The following is an 18,601-nucleotide window of genomic DNA, read 5'->3' as shown; positions in this document are numbered from 1 at the left end:
TTGGCCATCCCTGGGAAGCAGCGAGACTGTTAAAGGCATGGAGCTCAGTGATGTTCCAAGCATCTTACTGGCACCTCGCTAGCCAGGCTGAAATGGACAATCAGCAGTAGAAACAAAATAGCAAAGTGTTCTCCTCACCCGTTTTGTAAAAAGCTGAGGGATTGGGCTGGATAAATTTAACCACTCAAATTCATAAACAAGAGCAATAGATGCAAGGACTGACCATGCATGATACCAACATGACAGTTTGAACCATGTTTTGAGGCTATATGAACCATGTTTGGAGGCTATAAAGTGTTTGTTTACAAACATTGGAGTAAAACAAGCTTCTATTTTGGGTGTTGATGGTGTACAACAGTTGAACTAAGCTCATGAGGCATTTATACGTTTTATTCTTCAAGAATCAATGATCATTAATTTAGAAGTCCAAAAATGAATGTAGCAATTGCTGATTGCCCCTTTAAAGACAGACACGCATCTGGTGAACAGGACCGTAAACCTCCAAACCACCTCCATAGAAAACACGATTCGGCTGGGCTGTTCCTTAACTGGCACTGACCCCCTTCAGTCTAGGACTAGCTACAGCTTTAAAACCAGAAGCCACATAGGCATACTTCATAATTCCATGTCTCTGCAATGCAGACCGCTCTTAGACCGCATGGCTATGCATCAGACATACCGCTATCACATACTTGACCTTCCGAACCAAGGCTTGATTACTACCATTTATATTATATGCAGTAGAAAAATGAAAAAGTTAACGGTTCTCTTTCATTTGAGAGCTTGAAAGTGTTCATGATTTATTGTCTGAAACTAATTGAATGTTTGATTTCTTTTTTTCTCCAGCAATGATTCCAACCTGTGCTTCTCTTAGGGTGAGATGGTGAGGGAAGGACAGGTAGGACTGTACTGTGTTTACTAAACTGTGGTTGTTGCCATAACAAGCAGCGCTTGTGCCGCCTTTTTCACGTCAAGGCATTGTGATTTCCCGTGGAAAGTCATGTTCATTAGACATTTAGCTGCCCGACCACAATTCCAGGCCTTCTTCTCTTTTAGAGTTATAAAGAAGGCAAGTGCTTGGAAATTAACACTGCTGTAAAACTTTCAACCTCCTCAAAATCAACAACTGCAAGCTAAATTGGCAAATATTGATATTCCCTTCACATAACACATCAAGAGCTTGACAGGGAAATCCCTAGAACAGAAGAAAATACATCTCATATTCAAGAACCTTTGCTGTCCACTGCTAACATACCAAGCCAGTGTTGAGCAAATTCCATTACCGTGTCACATGCAAAGTCTGTGATTTTCCTGCTCACCACGGTCAACTCTACAGCTATCTTAAAAAGGGCATTGTTTTTGGACTGTAAAAAGTCTGAGGCATGGGACAAAATTTGAGAGAGAAAAATACAGACCAAGAAAGAGAGTGAAAGAGACCAAGCAAAAGGAGAACTCTCAAAAGTACAGTACAGGAACAATGGGTCCTACCTTCCTTTTGTTTATCTTTGTAACAGTAGCCTGAGGAGCTCTTATCTGCAGTTAAACCAGGAACTAACCTTCAGGGCCGCCCGCGAGCAGACAATTGAAATTGCTTAAACTATTCATTATTTTCTGGTTTTCAAAAAAGGAAAATATCTAACCCAGTTCTGGCACCTGATTGTCTTTCTGTTTTGTTTGTTGGGGGGTGGGTTACTTTAGGTGTCTAGGCAGGAGCTTCTCTTGCTGTCCAGAAGGTCTCTGTAAACAGAGGAGTTGAGGAAACGGGGGTAGGAGTCTCTGTGCATCAGGGTGTAGATCTGCAGCTGGGCTTCCTCGTACATCACGTTGTTAGGCTCCGCCAGGCTCAGGTTGATGCCTTCCCTCACCCGTGAATCCAGGCTCACCTGGGGACAGAGGAGCGGGAGAGAACAGTGACAATGCAATCACTCAAAGAGCTACACGGTCATGTTATCAATGGAGATAAGCTCACCTCCCACCTCCTCCTCACCCACTTTGAGATGGGGGTTTCAATATGTCTTGGAATCAGACCTGGGTCAAATACATGCATGTCAAATATAGTCAAAATGCTTGGGTGTACTTGCTTTCATTTTCCACAACGGAACCAACGGAAGTCCCAAAAGTGCAACTCTAAAGTAACCCTGAAGCTAAATCAAGCAACAATGTGATACTGAGTAATACTAGGTACCAGTCAAACTCCTGCGTCCAACCTGATGCCGCCTACCTCTTTCGGCGATAGAATGGAGACGTAGTCCTCATAGATGATCCTTGCTTTCTCATCGATCGCTGTCGGGTCCGTCTCCTTCTTCAGCTCCTCACAGGCCAGCCAGAACAACAGGTTCTCTTCGCTGTACTCAGAGCGCAGAAATTCTCGGAAAATCTCCCTGCCTTCTGAGGAGCGCATCACCAGCTCGAAGCTACGGGCCCAGGCCACCACCTCGTCTAGAGTGGGTTGCCTAAACACAGGATACCAGGAACCCAGTGTCAGCAGTCTGGACTCTCACGATACACAGCAAAACAAACAGATTAGTGTGCTTGTCAGCAACAATGTCAGAACTGTTATTCCCAACACTTCATTAATTACTTAACTTCTTCCCAATTACAGTGAATTCAACATGTCAATACCTTTCACAAAGACGACGTCAATCTCTCCTCTACTTTGAGCCAGGAGAGACTGACAAGCATGTCATTGATGTTGTCTCTCTGTGTACATTTAAGGACCAAGTGTCCTGCCCTCTTCTGGGCCAATTGTAATTTGCATATGTCCCTCTATGTGGCACTTAATTTTACAACTGGGCAGTAGTCCAGGTGTGACAAAACTAGGGCCTGTTGGACTTGTTTAATTGATAGCAATATCAAGAAAGCAGAGCAGCGCTTTATTACGGACAGTCCCCTCCCCAGCTTAGCTACCAATAAGTTGACCATGACAGTTTACACTCCAGGGTTACATATTGTACTGTAAGATGACACATCTGCAAGTAGTCTCCACCTGAAGATTGATAGCCAGGTGGAGATATTTGGAGAAATTCATTGCTATAGCGTGAACATTTTTAAATGGCTAGCACTTGGCAAACATAGATTGGTCTAAGCAGACATGAAGAGATTGCAATACATACTTTGGTTAGCCACTGCAACCAACCAACTAACCATTCCATTTGGCTGACTTGTCCATGTACTAACAGAACACCTTAGTATGCTCCTAATTACTAGTGATGGGCTAAAACATTTAGTTGATAGTTACACCTCACAATATTATTTTGGGATGATATTTGACTCCAAGTTTCCATATGTATTTTTATCCTATAGCTTGTTCTCCATCTTCATTTTAAATAGTGAGCCAACATGTTTTCAGCACTTTCATTTCCATGACTGGTCAAAACTCACAGTATTGAACTGCAATACATATCGTATCGGCACCTGAGTATGGTGATCATTTCATATCGTGAGGTCCCTGGGTATGGTGATCATTTCATATCGTGAGGTCCCTGAGTATGGTGATCATTTCATATCGTGAGGTCCCTGAGTATGGTGATCATTTCATATCGTGAGGTCCCTGAGTATGGTGATCATTTCATATCGTGAGGTCCCTGGGTATGGTGATCATTTCATATCGTGAGGTCCCTGGGTATGGTGATCATTTCATATCGTGAGGTCCCTGGGTATGGTGATCATTTCATATCGTGAGGTCCCTGAGTATGGTGATCATTTCATATCGTGAGGTCCCTGAGTATGGTGATCATTTCATATCGTGAGGTCCCTGGGTATGGTGATCATTTCATATCGTGAGGTCCCTGGGTATGGTGATCATTTCATATCGTGAGGTCCCTGGGTATGGTGATCATTTCATATCGTGAGGTCCCTGGGTATGGTGATCATTTCATATCGTGAGGTCCCTGAGTATGGTGATCATTTCATATCGTGAGGTCCCTGGGTATGGTGATCATTTCATATCGTGAGGTCCCTGGGTATGGTGATCATTTCATATCGTGAGGTCCCTGAGTATGGTGATCATTTCATATCGTGAGGTCCCTGAGTATGGTGATCATTTCATATCGTGAGGTCCCTGGGTATGGTGATCATTTCATATCGTGAGGTCCCTGAGTATGGTGATCATTTCATATCGTGAGGTCCCTGGCAGTTCCCAACCCTACTAATTACCAGTTTGAATGGGAGCATCTTTGTCAGGACTTGTTTGACCTGAGAGTCATGGCTACAGGGACCCATTGAAATGTTGTCATTAAAGGTTGCTAATTAGGAGCAATTATGTGTCTTTCTGTTATTTTCATGTCTTAAAACCTGTTGGAGCTAGGGGGCAGTATTGAGAATTTTGAAAAAAATATGTGCCCATTTTTAACTGCCTCCTACACCAACTCAGAAGCTAGGATATGCATATTATTAACATATTTGGATAGAAAACACTCTGAATTTTCTAAAACGGTTTGAATGGTGTCTAAGTATAACAAAACTCATATGGCAGGCAAAAACCTGAGAACAATACAAGCAGGAAATGAGAATTTTGTGGCTGTACTATTTTCGAGTCATTGCTAATAGATCACGCAGTGACAAAGGATTCATTTTGCACTTCCTACGGCTTCCACTACATGTCAACGATCTTTATAAAGATGTTTGAAGCGTCTATGATGAACAGAGACCGGATGACAAGGAAGGGAAGTTGACGTCCCTGGGATGTCGTCACTTCATTATTGCGCGCACATGCGCGTTCATTATTATGAACTTTGTCGAAAGAAACCACATTTGTTGTGGACCTGGGATCCCTGGAAGTGCCTTCTGATGAAGATAATCAAAGGTAAGGGATTATTTACAATAGTATTATTGATATTAGATGGTTCCAAGATGGTGCTAACCTGTATATCCTAGCCTATTGTTCTTAGCATAGCACCCCGTTTATTGCAAAGTGTGATTTCCCAGTAAAGTTATTTTGAAATCTGGCAATGCGGTAGCATTTACGAGATGTTAATCTAGAATTCTTTGAATGACAATATTATAATTTACCAATGTTTTCGAATAGTAATTTTGTAAATTGTAACGCTGATCAACCGGAAGCATTTGAAGGGGAAAAAAAATCTGATTTTCACCGCCACTGTAAAATGCTGTTTTTGGATATAAATATGAACTTGATGGAACAGAAAAATGCATGTATTGTATAACATAATGTCCTAGGAGTGTCATCTGATGAAGATTGTCAAAGGTTAGTGCATAATTGTAGCTGGTTTTCTGCTTTTGGTGACGCCTGTCTTTGAATTGACAAAACATTACACACAGCTATTGTCAATGTACTCTCCTAACATAATCTAACTTTATGCTTTCGCCGTAAAACCTCTTTGAAATCGGACAATGTGGTTGGATTTAGGAGATGTTTATCTTTCAAATGGTGAAAAATAGTTGATTGTTTGAGAAATTGAAATTATTAGATTCTTGCAGTTTTGAATTTCCCGCCATGGTATCTTGTGAATAAATCCCGTTAGCGGGATCAGAGCGGGAAGGGGTCCTCTAGAGGTTAATCAACAAAACATTATATTATTACAGTAGAACCAGGTGATCAGACCAGAACTCCATCTAGCTAGAACAACATGAAGAATGATTGTTCCAAGGTAGAGCCTAATGTTGAATCCCGTGCCATGGCTACAGCCGTGTGAGAACAGTATTTAGCTCACAATAGGTTGAATCCCGTGCCATGGCCACAGCCGTGTGAGAACAGTATTTAGCTCACAATAGGTTGAATCCCGTGCCATGGCCACAGCCGTGTGAGAACAGTATTTAGCTCACAATAGTCTGAGCAGCCAGACAGGCTACATCGTGTAAATCCGGTTCAATGCTGAAATCCAACAATACTACATATCACACAAATAATAAGCACACAAAACACTGCAGAGCTGAACCCTATACTCTATATAATGGACCTGCTCCTTTGGGGTGGATGGAAATTATGTCCTCATTTAACAGCTGTTTCAGTCAAATAACTGAAATTGTGGGAGAGGTGGAGAGAAAATAAAACTCATGCTCTAATTGGCTAATACAGCAAATGAGTGAGCAACACACAGGAATAGATATTGACACAGCAGCAACGTAAGGAGAGAAAATTAAATGGGCCAAAGCAGTAAATTGGGCAAAATAATTAGACTACAACATTACTGGCATGGATTCTGGCAAATGTTTTGCATGCAATAATAAAACAATTTCTGGCATCCTTTCTTGAGGTAACCTGTCCTAATGTAGAATGTCTATGTACAATGCCTGCAAAGACAAGGAAGAACGGATGTGACCAACGGCCATTAGCTTATGTGACAACACGAAAACAAAACAAACTGTTTTCCTTCCCTGTCTGGCACTAACACTAACTTGTATTTTCCTGACTGTTTTGACTGTCACATGGTTGTCTCACCAAGCTACCTTCAGTTGAATGACTGGAAATTACTCTGGATAAGAGTGTCTGCTAAATGACCAAAAATGTGAAACGATATCAAAACAATTTGGTATTTTCTCAGAGACATCCTAAGGAAAAAGGCATAGCTGGCAACTTACTGCTCCTCTGTGGCTTCAATACTATCCATTTTAGTGCATGTCCGTTCAGAACCCTCCATGTGGTCCTCATTCCTGGAACAGGAGAAGCAGAAAGAGATTAGTATTGCTTTCAAACATTTTCCATATTCAAACATACTTATTCATATGGCAGTCTAAATGTTGTATCTTTGTTGAAACTACAGCTCGAGAACAGTTATGTATTCTTCTAAAAACCAGTGAAAGCTTGACATGAAAACAACCTGTGTGGGGAGTGAGGCTCCCTGCTATTTACAGTTCACAAAACCTTCACAACATCCCTATACCGGAACTGTACACGTTAAACACCTGTTGGGTACACAATAAACAGACTATTGTAACACAAATTGAATTGCAACACATTAACAATGCACTCCGCCGGTCTTTCCTTTCACAAAAATCTGAAAAGCTAGTTTGAGGTGCATTTTTTTGTTCCTAAATACTTTACAAATGTATTGGAAAGAGGTAATCAAGTCATTTCACATGACATGCAAACGGAATGTACGCATAGCAAATTTCAGGTAGGGATGTATTGGAGAAACAGCTTGTTTATATGCCACTGTGCAAATAGTGCTATGCAGATTTGACTGACTTGAGCTTGGATGTAGCCTAGTATAGGCCTATTGCTTCAGCATGTGTCATACGATCATTACTTTAACACACCCCAAAAATGATGTGATACACAAATAGCGAATAGACAGACATCCATTTTTCCCCCAAAAATACCTACAGTATCCCTGATGAAGTCAGCAAGTTATTATAACTACAAGTATTTAACAAATGAATAACTAGTAAAGAAGTGAAACCCAAAATGGGATGTGTAGCCTATAAATCTACACATTTCCTGGTGTTTAGCCTTCACAGTATTGAGATCTGGGCGATAAGGCGAAAATATCAATGCTAGGGATGTTAAAAAAAAAATGTCAATTCACTATTCAAATAGTATCATGAATTTTTGTTGGCTATCTGGATATTTGAAATACATGTTTTTTTTAAAAACTTTAACCTGAACACTGCTGCACGAGGGAGTCTGGCTCTCTAATGCTGCCACTGTGGAGGGGATGAGATGGGAGCAAACAGACAGAGGGAGAGAGAGATGCCAAGGCAACTTGGCTACAGCCAAGAATAGCTAACTTGTAGCAGCTACAATGTTATTTATCATCCCATATAACAGTGTTTGTCTTGACTGTAGAAGCTATAGCTATCTAGGCTAATTGTGACCCCATTCCAATAAAACAACTGCCTACCAGCTGGTTGCTCGTTGTAGCCTACGCTCTCATTTCGCTAACTTTTAATTCCGTAATTTCATTCCATCTTGCATTGCTTTAGTGAACTCTCACTCCACTTGCTACACACAGAGCATATTTGTCGCTTTGATTGGCTGACATAAACAACAAGCTACACAGGAAGGCTACCGGTCTTTTTAATGGGGCGTACAGTGCACGTCATAAACACTACATTGAAAGGTTTGTTGTTTTATTAAATAAAAATAATCTAAAATGGTATGGTATATCCTTGCACAGTGCATTCGGAAAGCATTCAGACCCCTTGACTTTTAACACATTTTGTTACATTACAGCCTTATTCTAAAATGGAGCAAATTGTTTCCCCCCCTCAATCTACACACAATACCCCTTAATGACAAAGCAAAAACAGGTTTTTAGAAATGAGCAAATTAAAAAATATATATACAAAACTCATATCGCATTTACATAAGTATTCAGACCCTTTACATAGTACTTTGTTAAAGCACCTTTGGCATCAATTACAGCCTCAAGTGTCCTTGGGTATGACACTACAAGCTTGGCAAACCTGTATTTGGAGAGTTTCTCCCATTTCTTCTCTGCAGATTCTCTCAAGCCACGTCAGGATGGATGGGGAGCATCGATGCACAGCTATTTTCAGGTCTCTCCAGAGATGTTCGATCGGGTTCAAGTCCGGGCTCTGACTGGCACACAAGGACATTCAGAGACTTGTCCTGAAGCCACTCCTGCGTTGTCTTGGCTGTGTGCTTAGGGTTGTTGTCCTGTTGGAAGGTGAACCTTTGCCCCAGCCTGAGGTCCTGAGCGCTCTGAAGCAGGTTTTCATCAAGGACCTCTGTACTTTGCTCGGTCTGAGAGTCTTTAAGTGCCTTTTGACAAACTCCAAGCGGGCTGTCATGTGCCTTTTACTGAGGAGTGGCTTCCGTCTGGCCACTCTACCATAAAGGCCTGATTGGTGGAGTGTTGCAGAGATGGTTGTCCTTCTGGAAGATTTTCCCAACTCCACAGAGGAACTTCGGAGCCATATCAGAGTGACCATCGGGATCTTGGTCACCTCCCTGACCAAGGCCCTTCTCCCCCGATTGCTCAGTTTGGCCAGGCAGCCAGCTCTAGGAAGAGTCCCAAGACTCTTCCTAGAGTTCCAAACTTGGTTCCAAACTTCTTCCATTTAAGAATGATGGAGGCTACTGTATTCTTGGGGCCCTTCATTACTGCAGAAATGTTTTGGTACCCTTCCCTAGATCTGTGCCTCGACACAATCCTGTCTCTGAGCTCCACGGACAATTCCTTCGACCTCGTGGCTTGGTTTTTGCTCTGACATGCACTGTCAACTGTGGGACCTTATATAGACAGGCGTGTGCACCTTTCCAAATCATGTCCAATCAATTGAATTTACCACAGGTGGACTCCAATCAAGATGTAGAAACATATCAAGGATGATCAGTGGAAACAGGATGCACCTGAGCTCTATTTTGAGGCTCATAGCAAAGCGTCTGAATACATATGTAAATATGATATTTCAGTTCTACATTTTTTATACATTTTCCCAAATGTCTAAAAACCTGTTCTCACTTCGTCATGATGGGTGTGTAGATTGGTGAGGAAAAACATGTTTTTAATCAATTTTAGAACAAGGCTGTAATGTAACAAAATGTGGAAAAAGTCAAGAGGCCTGAATACTTTCCGTATGCACTGTATGTAACAATTGCACAAGGATTTTTTAAAATTTCATTTAGAAAAAGCCTTTCAGTGTTAAAAATAGGCCAATATTATTTTTTTTTGCTTTGGAAAAATGAATACTTGTGCACATCCCTAATCAGTATTTTTCCTCAGCAATTTCTGAGGGTCTCCATTTGGAAAGCTTGCTTTCCAGAAGTTATTGTCTTGTGTTAGAAAGTTAGCTAGCAGTTCTCAGCTGTTAGCAGTTTCTTACTGGCAATAACGGATGACTGCCATAACTGAATTATTTAATGTAACAAATCAAACATTAAAATACCCTTAGAGAAGCTACAGTAGAAATCCACACCGGTGTGTGGATCAATACATGTTTCATACCCACTGAGCTTTCAGCTCTCATCCCCAAACAAAGCTGTACTGGATCTTTATTTCAAATGGGGGAAAATGTCATCAAATGAACTGACTGACTAGCTGGGGAGGCCACGGCTTAAACCAATAAAAAAAATGCCTCCTCTTATTAGCCTGGCTCTTCCAATCACAGGAAGCTGGGCCTGCAGAATACGATCTTGGATCCCCATCTAATATATGGGAATTCCAACAGACACTGGCTTAAGGGAGGTGCTAAATCGCATAGCAGCAGGGAAGTACAAGGGTTGACACAGACACAGGGCACAGCCATAGTCAGATTGGATTGACTTCTCCATCTCTAACAGCAGATTCCTAGTGCCATGCTGCTAACTGCTCCTATAATCCTCGTGTGCTTCCGCTTCAGGCATAGCCTCTTGACACAGCAGCGTCTCTCCAAGAGCTTCAGATGACGAGTTCTTCTTCTTATGTGCTTCCGCCTCAGGGACAGCCTCTTGTAACAGCAGCGTTTCTCTAAGAGATGATGAGTTCCTCTTCTTTATCGCAATATAATTATAAAATAAACAAGTCATGGTCCAGTCAACCTAATAAACCTAGACTATATAATATTTGTTTACAAACTACAGCCTGTGCGCTTTGTGGACCTACACTACCGTTCAAAAGTTTGTGGTCAATTAGAAATGTCCTTGTTTTTGAAAGAAAAGCACATTTTTGGTCGATTAAAATAACATCAAATTGATCAGAAATACAGTGTAGACATGGTTAATGTTGTAAGTGACTATTGTAGCTGGAAACGGCTGATTTTTAATGGAATACCTACATAGGTGTACAGAGGCCCATTATCAGCAACCATCACTCCTCTGTTCCAATGGCATGTTGTGTTAGCTAATCCAAGTTTATCATTTAAAAGAGGCTAATTGATCCGATAGAAAACCCTTTTGCAATTATGTTAGCACAGCTGAAAACTGATGTCCTGATTAAAGAAGCAATAAAACTGAGCTTCTTTAGACTAGTTGAGTATCTGGAGCATCAGCATTTGTGGGTTCGAGTAAAGGCTGAAAATGGCCTGAAACTCATCAATCTATTCTTATTCTGAGAAATGAAGGCTATTCCATGCAAGACATTGCCAAGAAACTGAAGATCTCGTACAACGCTGTGTACGACTCCCTTCACAGAACACCGCAAACTGGCTCTAACCAGAATATAATAGAGATAAGTACATTAGAATGTCTAGTTTGAGAAACAGACACCTCACAAGTCCTCAACTGCCAGCTTCATTAAATAGTACCCGCAAAACACCAGTCTCAACGTCAACAGTGAAGAGGCGACTCCGGGATGCTGTCCTTCTAGGCAGAGTTGCAAAGAAAAAGCTATGGCTGCGGTCCAAACACTTAAAAAGACACACCCTCGCCCACTTACCCTTGCCTTATGCCCTTGGGCGAATCCCCATCGCCATCTTGGAAGGGTGGTCCAAATGATTAGCCAAACTAGGGACGTTTGCAACGTAAGCCCCTCAGCACTCGTTTTTAGTCGGCTTGCGAGTTTCCAATATGTTCACACCCCGACCTGAAACTCCCCATAATTCAATTCGCGAAGAATGTACATCCGCTAAGAAAAGTCCACGAAAACTTAAACATCAAAGTCAACCTACAAGTGTAAGTAAAAATGAATGCAAATAAGTTAGAAATTGTGCTATTAATACACATGACGGCACAAACACGTCTCGTAAAAAGACAAGTTCCAGCTAGGCAGGCTGACGTTATTTAGCTAATTAATTTGCTAGCTATCATACAGTAGACGTATATTAATAATTCTATATTTAATATAAGTAGACATGCAATCATAATTGACTGTAGCGCATCTAAAGCAACCACAAGCTACCTACCGGTGGCTGAAAACACAATCATCACGGGATGAACGAGTGACAAATTTCCGGCCAAGGGTGGTCCATTTAAAAATCATTACTTCCTCCCTCGCCCTGCAAGTGTTTATTCATCAGAAGTGTCACTTCATTTGAGGGCTGAGGGGATAGGGTGTCTTAAGTGTTTGGACCAAAGCCCATATCTCAGATTGCCCAATAAAAAGAAAAGATTAAGATGGGCAAAATAACACAGACAATGGACAAAGGAACTCTGCCTAGAAGACCAGCATCCCGGAGTCGCCTCTTCACTGTTGACGTTGAGACTGGCGTTTTGCCGGTACTATTTAATGAAGCTGCCAAGGACATTTCTAAGTGACTCCAAACTTTTCAACTGTAGTGTATGTTATTCTGAAAGCATCTACCTGTGACAGGAAATTCCCCCCCCACCCCCCCATCGATTGAATTGAGCCCTTCATGCAGCTAGGTTCCAGGTTGAGCACTAAGCATTCAGAAAACCCCTCCTAATCTTCATCTGTGCCCATATATGGCATGTCTCTTCCTACATTTGTTATCTCACATTTAACTGCAAGTCGCACAGTGGTCAATATTAGCATCTTCATCAAAGTATCCTTTGTGCTGATATAATTGAGCTCACCAGCCACAGGCTCTACACATGCTGAGCTGACTCCAAATATATATTTTCTTCACAGCTGTTTTGCATGTGATGTGAAGATAGGAATAGGCTGGCTGTTCCTAGACTAGATGAGGCCTCCATATTATTGGGGAGATTTGTGGGGGCTGGATGTTAGAAACAGGGCTTTTAAGCCATAGTTCTGTAGACCTATATTGTGGGTTCACTGTCTAAGACTGACTTGGCTGCGGTGGAGTCCTCAAGCTTGCTTTGTTCAGCCTCCGTCTTCCGCTTACAGTAGGTTCAAAAGATTCAAACTAGTCACTACAAGTTTACTTCATAAGTTGGGCCCACTTCATATTAGGGCTGGGCAATATGGACAAAATATATCAAGGTATTAAAAACAAAATTGGACAGCATGATGGTATTTTATGTTTTTGAATAATAAAAGTTGTAAATTTGCTTTATGAGTAGTGAGTGACCCTATGGTGGAAACACATTCTAAGTGATTTCAATGGGTCTTTCTCCGTTCTGATTGTTTTATACTGTTCAATTCAACCAAAAATAATTTTCAGCATTTTCATAAATGTCTTTATTTCCTGCACTAATTTCAGATCATCTTGAGGTAGGGCTGCACGATATGGGCAAACAATCTAGGCCTTATTTTTAACTACTTGCGATTTAGATCAAAATACTTGGGTGAACTGTTGGAATAATTCTATAGTTAGAATATAATAGTGGGCACTTTGAATAGTGTTGTTTGACATGACAACGAATGAAAATGCCAGGGAGGAGTTACTGTGACATGGTAGGAACCAAAGTGTTCATAAGTGTTTCCTTGGTGACCCTATAATCTTTGGCTAAATGTAATGTTTTCTCATGCTACTTCAAGTAATTAACATACTCATGCCTGTATTCCTCTTTGATTTAGAAGATACCGTTGCATAGAAATGCTGATTTAGGTCTATACCATCACTGGTATTATCAGGCTGTTTAGCTAATTACGTTTGCTCTGACTCAGCTACTAATGCTAGCTAATGTACTAACACAATTTAGGCCCAACTTGCTAAGAAAAGACAAACTAGCTGTTTGCAGATGTAAGAAACACAGACTAATAGTGTAATTATACAGTAGAACGCTAGTGGATTTATTTTAAGAAGCGAAGTGAAAACAGCATCGTTGTCATCAACATTGTTGCATGTGCTGCACTGACCATGCAGACTGAATGCAAGTGTTTCGAGGAACAACAAATGCACTCCTTGAGTGACAGGCGGCAGGGCTAGGTCTGTGTGGAAAGCATCACGGAGACAGAGAGAGCAGAGAGATGACTCAAGTAGAGAACTATAAAAATGGACGTTACACACAGCGTATCACATTTAACAAACCAAACATTCAAATACCTCTGTAGAAGGTAAAGTAAAAACCCAAACTGGTCCATGCATCAATACTGGTATATCGTTAAATACGGTATACCGCCCAGCCCTACGTCATATTACGTGGTGCTAAAATCATTTACTTACATCATGGTAGTTTTAGAGACAGATACCATTATTACCCAATAGAAGTACAGTATTTACAGGATAACACATCCTTATAGGAGCCCATCTCCGCATTGAGTTTTTATTGAGCACCGCTTCCCATTGAAGTGTCTCAGAGTAGGTGTGCAAACCTAGGATCCTTTTGGATCATAATTATATGGACAGGAGGGACTTGTCCTGATGTGTAGAATGACAGTTTCAAAAAGATAGTGTTTCTCAAGTTGTTCTGCCTTTGCCTTTCTCAGGTCAGTAATGCAAATTAGGGACAATGTGCAATGCAACTGACTGGCAGAACTCTCAGAAGTTGCTCCAAACATCAGTTGCCTCCAAACACATGACATATTCCCTCTACATCCAGGACATCAAAGAGTTTCGCAAAACCCCAGAGTCTTCACAATAGATCATGGATGTATCACTCCAGGCTAATATGAGAACAGACTTATTCTGAGCCCTAAAATATGATATCAAATAATATATCATTTGTAGTCTTAGAGCTTTGTTTATAACCTTTGATCAGTTTGTAAATATATTAAATTACTGTTTGCTCATTTTGTCATCGTAAACTTCATCCCCTTTATGTAAATGAAAAGGACGGCTTATGAATACAATAATGGGATGATGTGCAAACTACAACCAATGATGTCCAGTAATATTTACAATGTTCAATTCACATTAGATCCACAGAAAGAGGAAGAGTATTAAGCATTAGTGATGGTAAAAAAATAAACGATAGTTACATATTGCAATATTATTTGTGGACAACATATCTCTCGTCTCCCTGCAGCAGACACACAGTGAGCAATATGTTTGGAACAGAAATCTCAATATCGAATCACAATATACAGTACCAGTCAAAAGTTGACAAACCTACTTATTCAAGGGTTTCTTTATTTTTACTATTTTCTACATTGTAGAATAATAGTGACGCCATAAAAACTATGAAATAACACATAACAAATCATGTAGTAACCAAAAAAGGTTAAACAAATCCAAATAAATATTTGAGATTCTTCAAAGTAGCCACCCTTTGCCTTAATGACAGCTTTGCACACTCTTGGCATTCTCTCAATCCGATTCATGAGGTAGTCACCTGGAATGCATTTCAATTAACAGGTGTGTCTTGTTAAAAATTAATTTGTGGAATTTCTTTCCTTCTTAATTTGTTTCAGCCAATCAGTTGTGTTGTGACAAGGTAAGGTTGGTATACAGAAGATAGCCCTATTTGGTAAAAGACCAAGTCCATACTATGGCAAGAACAGCTCAAATAAGCAAAAAGAAATGGCAGTTCATCATTACTTTAAGACATGAAGGTCAGTCAATCTGGAACATTTCAAGTGCAGTCGCAAAAACCATCAAGCGCTATGATGAAACTGGCTCTCATGAGGACCGCCACAGGAAAGGAAGACCCAGAGTTACCTCTGCTGCAGAGGATAAGTTCGTTAAAGTTACCAGCCTCAGAAATTGCAGCCCAAATAAATGCTTCACAGAGTTCAAGCAACAGACATCTCAACATCAACTGTTCAGAGGAGAATGTGTGCATCAGGCCTTCATGGTTGATTTTGCTGCAAAGAAACCACTACTAAAGGTCACCAATAAGAAGAAGAGGCTTGCTTGGGCCAAGAAACACGAGCAATGGACATTAGACCGATGGAAATCTGTCCTTTGGTCTGATGAGTCCAAATGTGAGATTTTTGGTTCCAATCACCGTGTCTTTGTGATACGCAGAGTAGCTGAACGGATGTTCTTCGCATCTGTGATTCCCACCATGAAATATGGAGGTGGTGGTGTGATGGTGCTTTGCTGGTGACACTTAACCAGCATGACTACCACAGCATTCTGCAGCGATACGCCATCCCATCTGGTTTGCGCTTAGTTGAACTATCATTTGTTTTTCAACAGGACAATGACCCAACACACCTCCAGGCTGTGTAAGGGCTTTTTGACCAAGAAGGAGAGTGATGGAGTGCTGCATCAGATGACCTGGCCTCCACAATCAACCGACCTGAACCCAATTGAGATGGTTTGGGATGAGTTGGACTGCAGAATGAAAGAAAAGCAGCCAACAAGTGCTCAGCATATGTGGGAACTCCTTCAAGGCGGTTGGAAAAGCATTCCAGGTGAAGCTGGTTGAGAGAATGCCAAAAGTGTGCAAAGCTATGATCAAGGCAAAGGGTGGCACTTCGAATAATCTAAAATATATGTTTTGATTTGTTTAACACTTTTTTGGTTACTATATGATTCCATATATGTTATTTCACTCTTCACTATTATTCTACAATGTAGAAAATAGTAAAAATAAAGAAAAACCCTTGAATGAGTAGGTGTGTCCAAACTTTTGACTGGTACTGTATTTAGAATCGTAAGAATCACAACACATATAGAATCGTAAGAATAACAATACATACAGTACCGTAAGAGTCGCAATAAGTACAGTATCGTATCGGCACCTTAGTAAAGCGATAATATCGTATCGTGAGGGCCCTGGCAATTCCCGGCCCGAGTAAGCAAACAGTAGTATATGAGAGTGTCTTTTCTTAAACTCTTTCCCCATGCAGCAGATAATTGGTCTGATAAACAATGTTTATGCACCCATAGTACTGAAAACACTGAGGGGAAAAAGACCTACAGTATTTCAGCATTCATTACCTTGATCTCTACACCATGTGATTGGCCTAAATACTGGGTGGATAAAGGCAATAATGTAAGAATATTGGTCATTTTGACTTAAAGGGGGGACAATTCCCTCTAGTTTACACTACTCTTCCCCGACTTATATCAAAACATTTTTAGAGTGAGGTTGAAAGGGATGTGGTCATGAAAGTAATGTTTCTTATTCAGTCTATAGCAGGGACTTCAGGTTATTTGGAGAACCATGGCCTATTGAAAATGGAGGACACATGGGGACAGAAACCAGAAAGGGAGGTTTGACGTACCAGAGGCATTTACAACAACCACACCAGCACATGCAGCAGTTGTTGGGTCGTGGGTGGCCAGGCGCCTGGGGAGGTCCTTCAATGTGTGGCTGCTGCCGTTTTCTCATGTCAACTCCGCTTAAACTTCGGGGCTGTGGAGGAAACCAAAACACGTTGGTTAGGGACAATCCTATCTTCCTCATAGATGGATGAATATCACAACATTGGTTAGGGATAGTGATGCACTGATATCACATTTTTGGCCGATACCGATATCCGATATTTTCCTTGCCAAAAAACAAACAATACTGATAACCAATATTGAAAATTTTGTCGGCCTTTTAAGCATTCCAGTACAGTTAAATACACACACACACACACACACACACACACAACTGTCTAAGGCACTGCATCTCAGTGCAAGAGGCGTCACTACAGTCCCTGGTTCGAATCCAGGCTGTTCACCTAAATTACACTAGGCAAGTAAGTATATCATTGTCACTACCTCCACATGCAAAGACGTGACCATGAGCAAAGAATAATGTTCTGTACTTCCACAATGACAAGGAGGTACTGTCTACAGTTTACTAAGCCTATATGTGAGTAAAGGTTATATAGTCTACTTATTTGTTTTTATTTCACCTTTATTTAACCAGGTAGGCTAGTTGAGAACAAGTTGTCATTTACAACTGTGACCTGGCCAAGATAAAGCAAAGCAGTGCGACAGAAACAACAACACAGAGTTACATGGAATAAACAAGCGTACAGTCAATAACACAATAGAAAAAAAGAAAGTCTATATACAGTGTGTGCAAATGGCATGAGGTGGTAAGGCAATAAATAGGCCATAGTAGCAAAGTAATTACAATTTAGCAGAATTAACACTGGAGTGATAGATGAGTAGATGATGATGAGCAGATGGTGTGTAAGTAGTGATAATGGTGTGCAAAAGAGCAGCTATGTAAATAAAAACAATATGGGGTGGGGATGAGTTAGGCAGATTGGGTGGGCTATTTACAGATGGACTATGTACAGCTGCAGCGATCGGTTAGCTGCTCAGATAGCTGATGTTTAAAGTTAGTGAGGGAAATGTAAGTCTCCAGCTTCAGCGATTTTTGCAATTCGTTCCAGTCACTGGCAGCAGAGAACTGGAAGGCGGCCAAAGGAGGTGTTGGCTTTGGGGATGACCAGTGAGATATACCTGCTGGAGCGCGTGCTATGGGTGGGTGTTGTTATCGTGACCAGTGAGCTGAGATAAGGCGGAGCTTCACCTAGCATAGACTTAATGATGACCTGGAGCCAGTGGGTCTGGCGACGAATATGTAGCGAGGGCCAGCCGACTAGAGCATACAGGTCGCAGTGGTGGGTGGTATAAGGCGCTTTGGTAACAAAACGGATGGCACTGTGATAGACTGCATACAATTTGCTGAGTAGAGTATTGGAAGCTATTTTGTAGATGACATCGCCGAAGTCGAGGATCGGTAGGATAGTCAGTTTTACTAGAGTAAGTTTGGAAGCGTGAGTGAAGGAGGCTTTGTTGCGAAATAGAAAGCCGATTCTAGATTTGATTTTGGATTGGAGATGTTTGATATGAGTCTGGAAGGAGAGTTTACAGTGTAGCCAGACACCTGGGTATTTGTAGTTGTCCACGTATTCTAGGTCAGAACCGTCCAGAGTAGTGATGCAAGTCGGGCGGTCGGGTGCGGGCAGCGAACGGTTGAAAAGCATGCATTTGGTTTTGCTAGCGTTTAAGAGCAGTTGGAGGCCACAGAAGGAGTGTTGTATGGCATTGAAGCTTG

At 41.2% G+C, this 18,601-nt stretch overlaps 1 protein-coding gene across 1 annotated transcript in view; it reads right to left on the bottom strand.

Annotated features, from left to right (window-relative positions):
- Positions 1 to 374: 374 nt before the first annotated feature.
- The window catches only part of LOC106610787 (regulator of G-protein signaling 17), a 44,425-nt gene continuing 26,198 nt past the window's right edge, over positions 375 to 18,601 (bottom strand). The window contains exons 3-6 of the mRNA XM_014210369.2: positions 16,824 to 16,954; positions 6,541 to 6,612; positions 2,222 to 2,453; positions 375 to 1,883 (exon numbers count right to left, since the gene is read on the bottom strand). Of these exons, the coding sequence (XP_014065844.1) occupies positions 1,695 to 1,883; positions 2,222 to 2,453; positions 6,541 to 6,612; positions 16,824 to 16,954 (624 nt within the window). The 3' untranslated portion in view covers positions 375 to 1,694. The remainder of the gene's footprint in view (positions 1,884 to 2,221; positions 2,454 to 6,540; positions 6,613 to 16,823; positions 16,955 to 18,601) is intronic.

The sequence above is a fragment of the Salmo salar genome, chromosome ssa01 (assembly GCF_905237065.1).
Source record: "Salmo salar chromosome ssa01, Ssal_v3.1, whole genome shotgun sequence".
Taxonomy (NCBI): Eukaryota; Metazoa; Chordata; class Actinopteri; order Salmoniformes; family Salmonidae; genus Salmo; species Salmo salar.
Note: the sequence above shows the minus strand (reverse complement) of the source record. Positions and strands in the feature narration are given on the sequence as shown.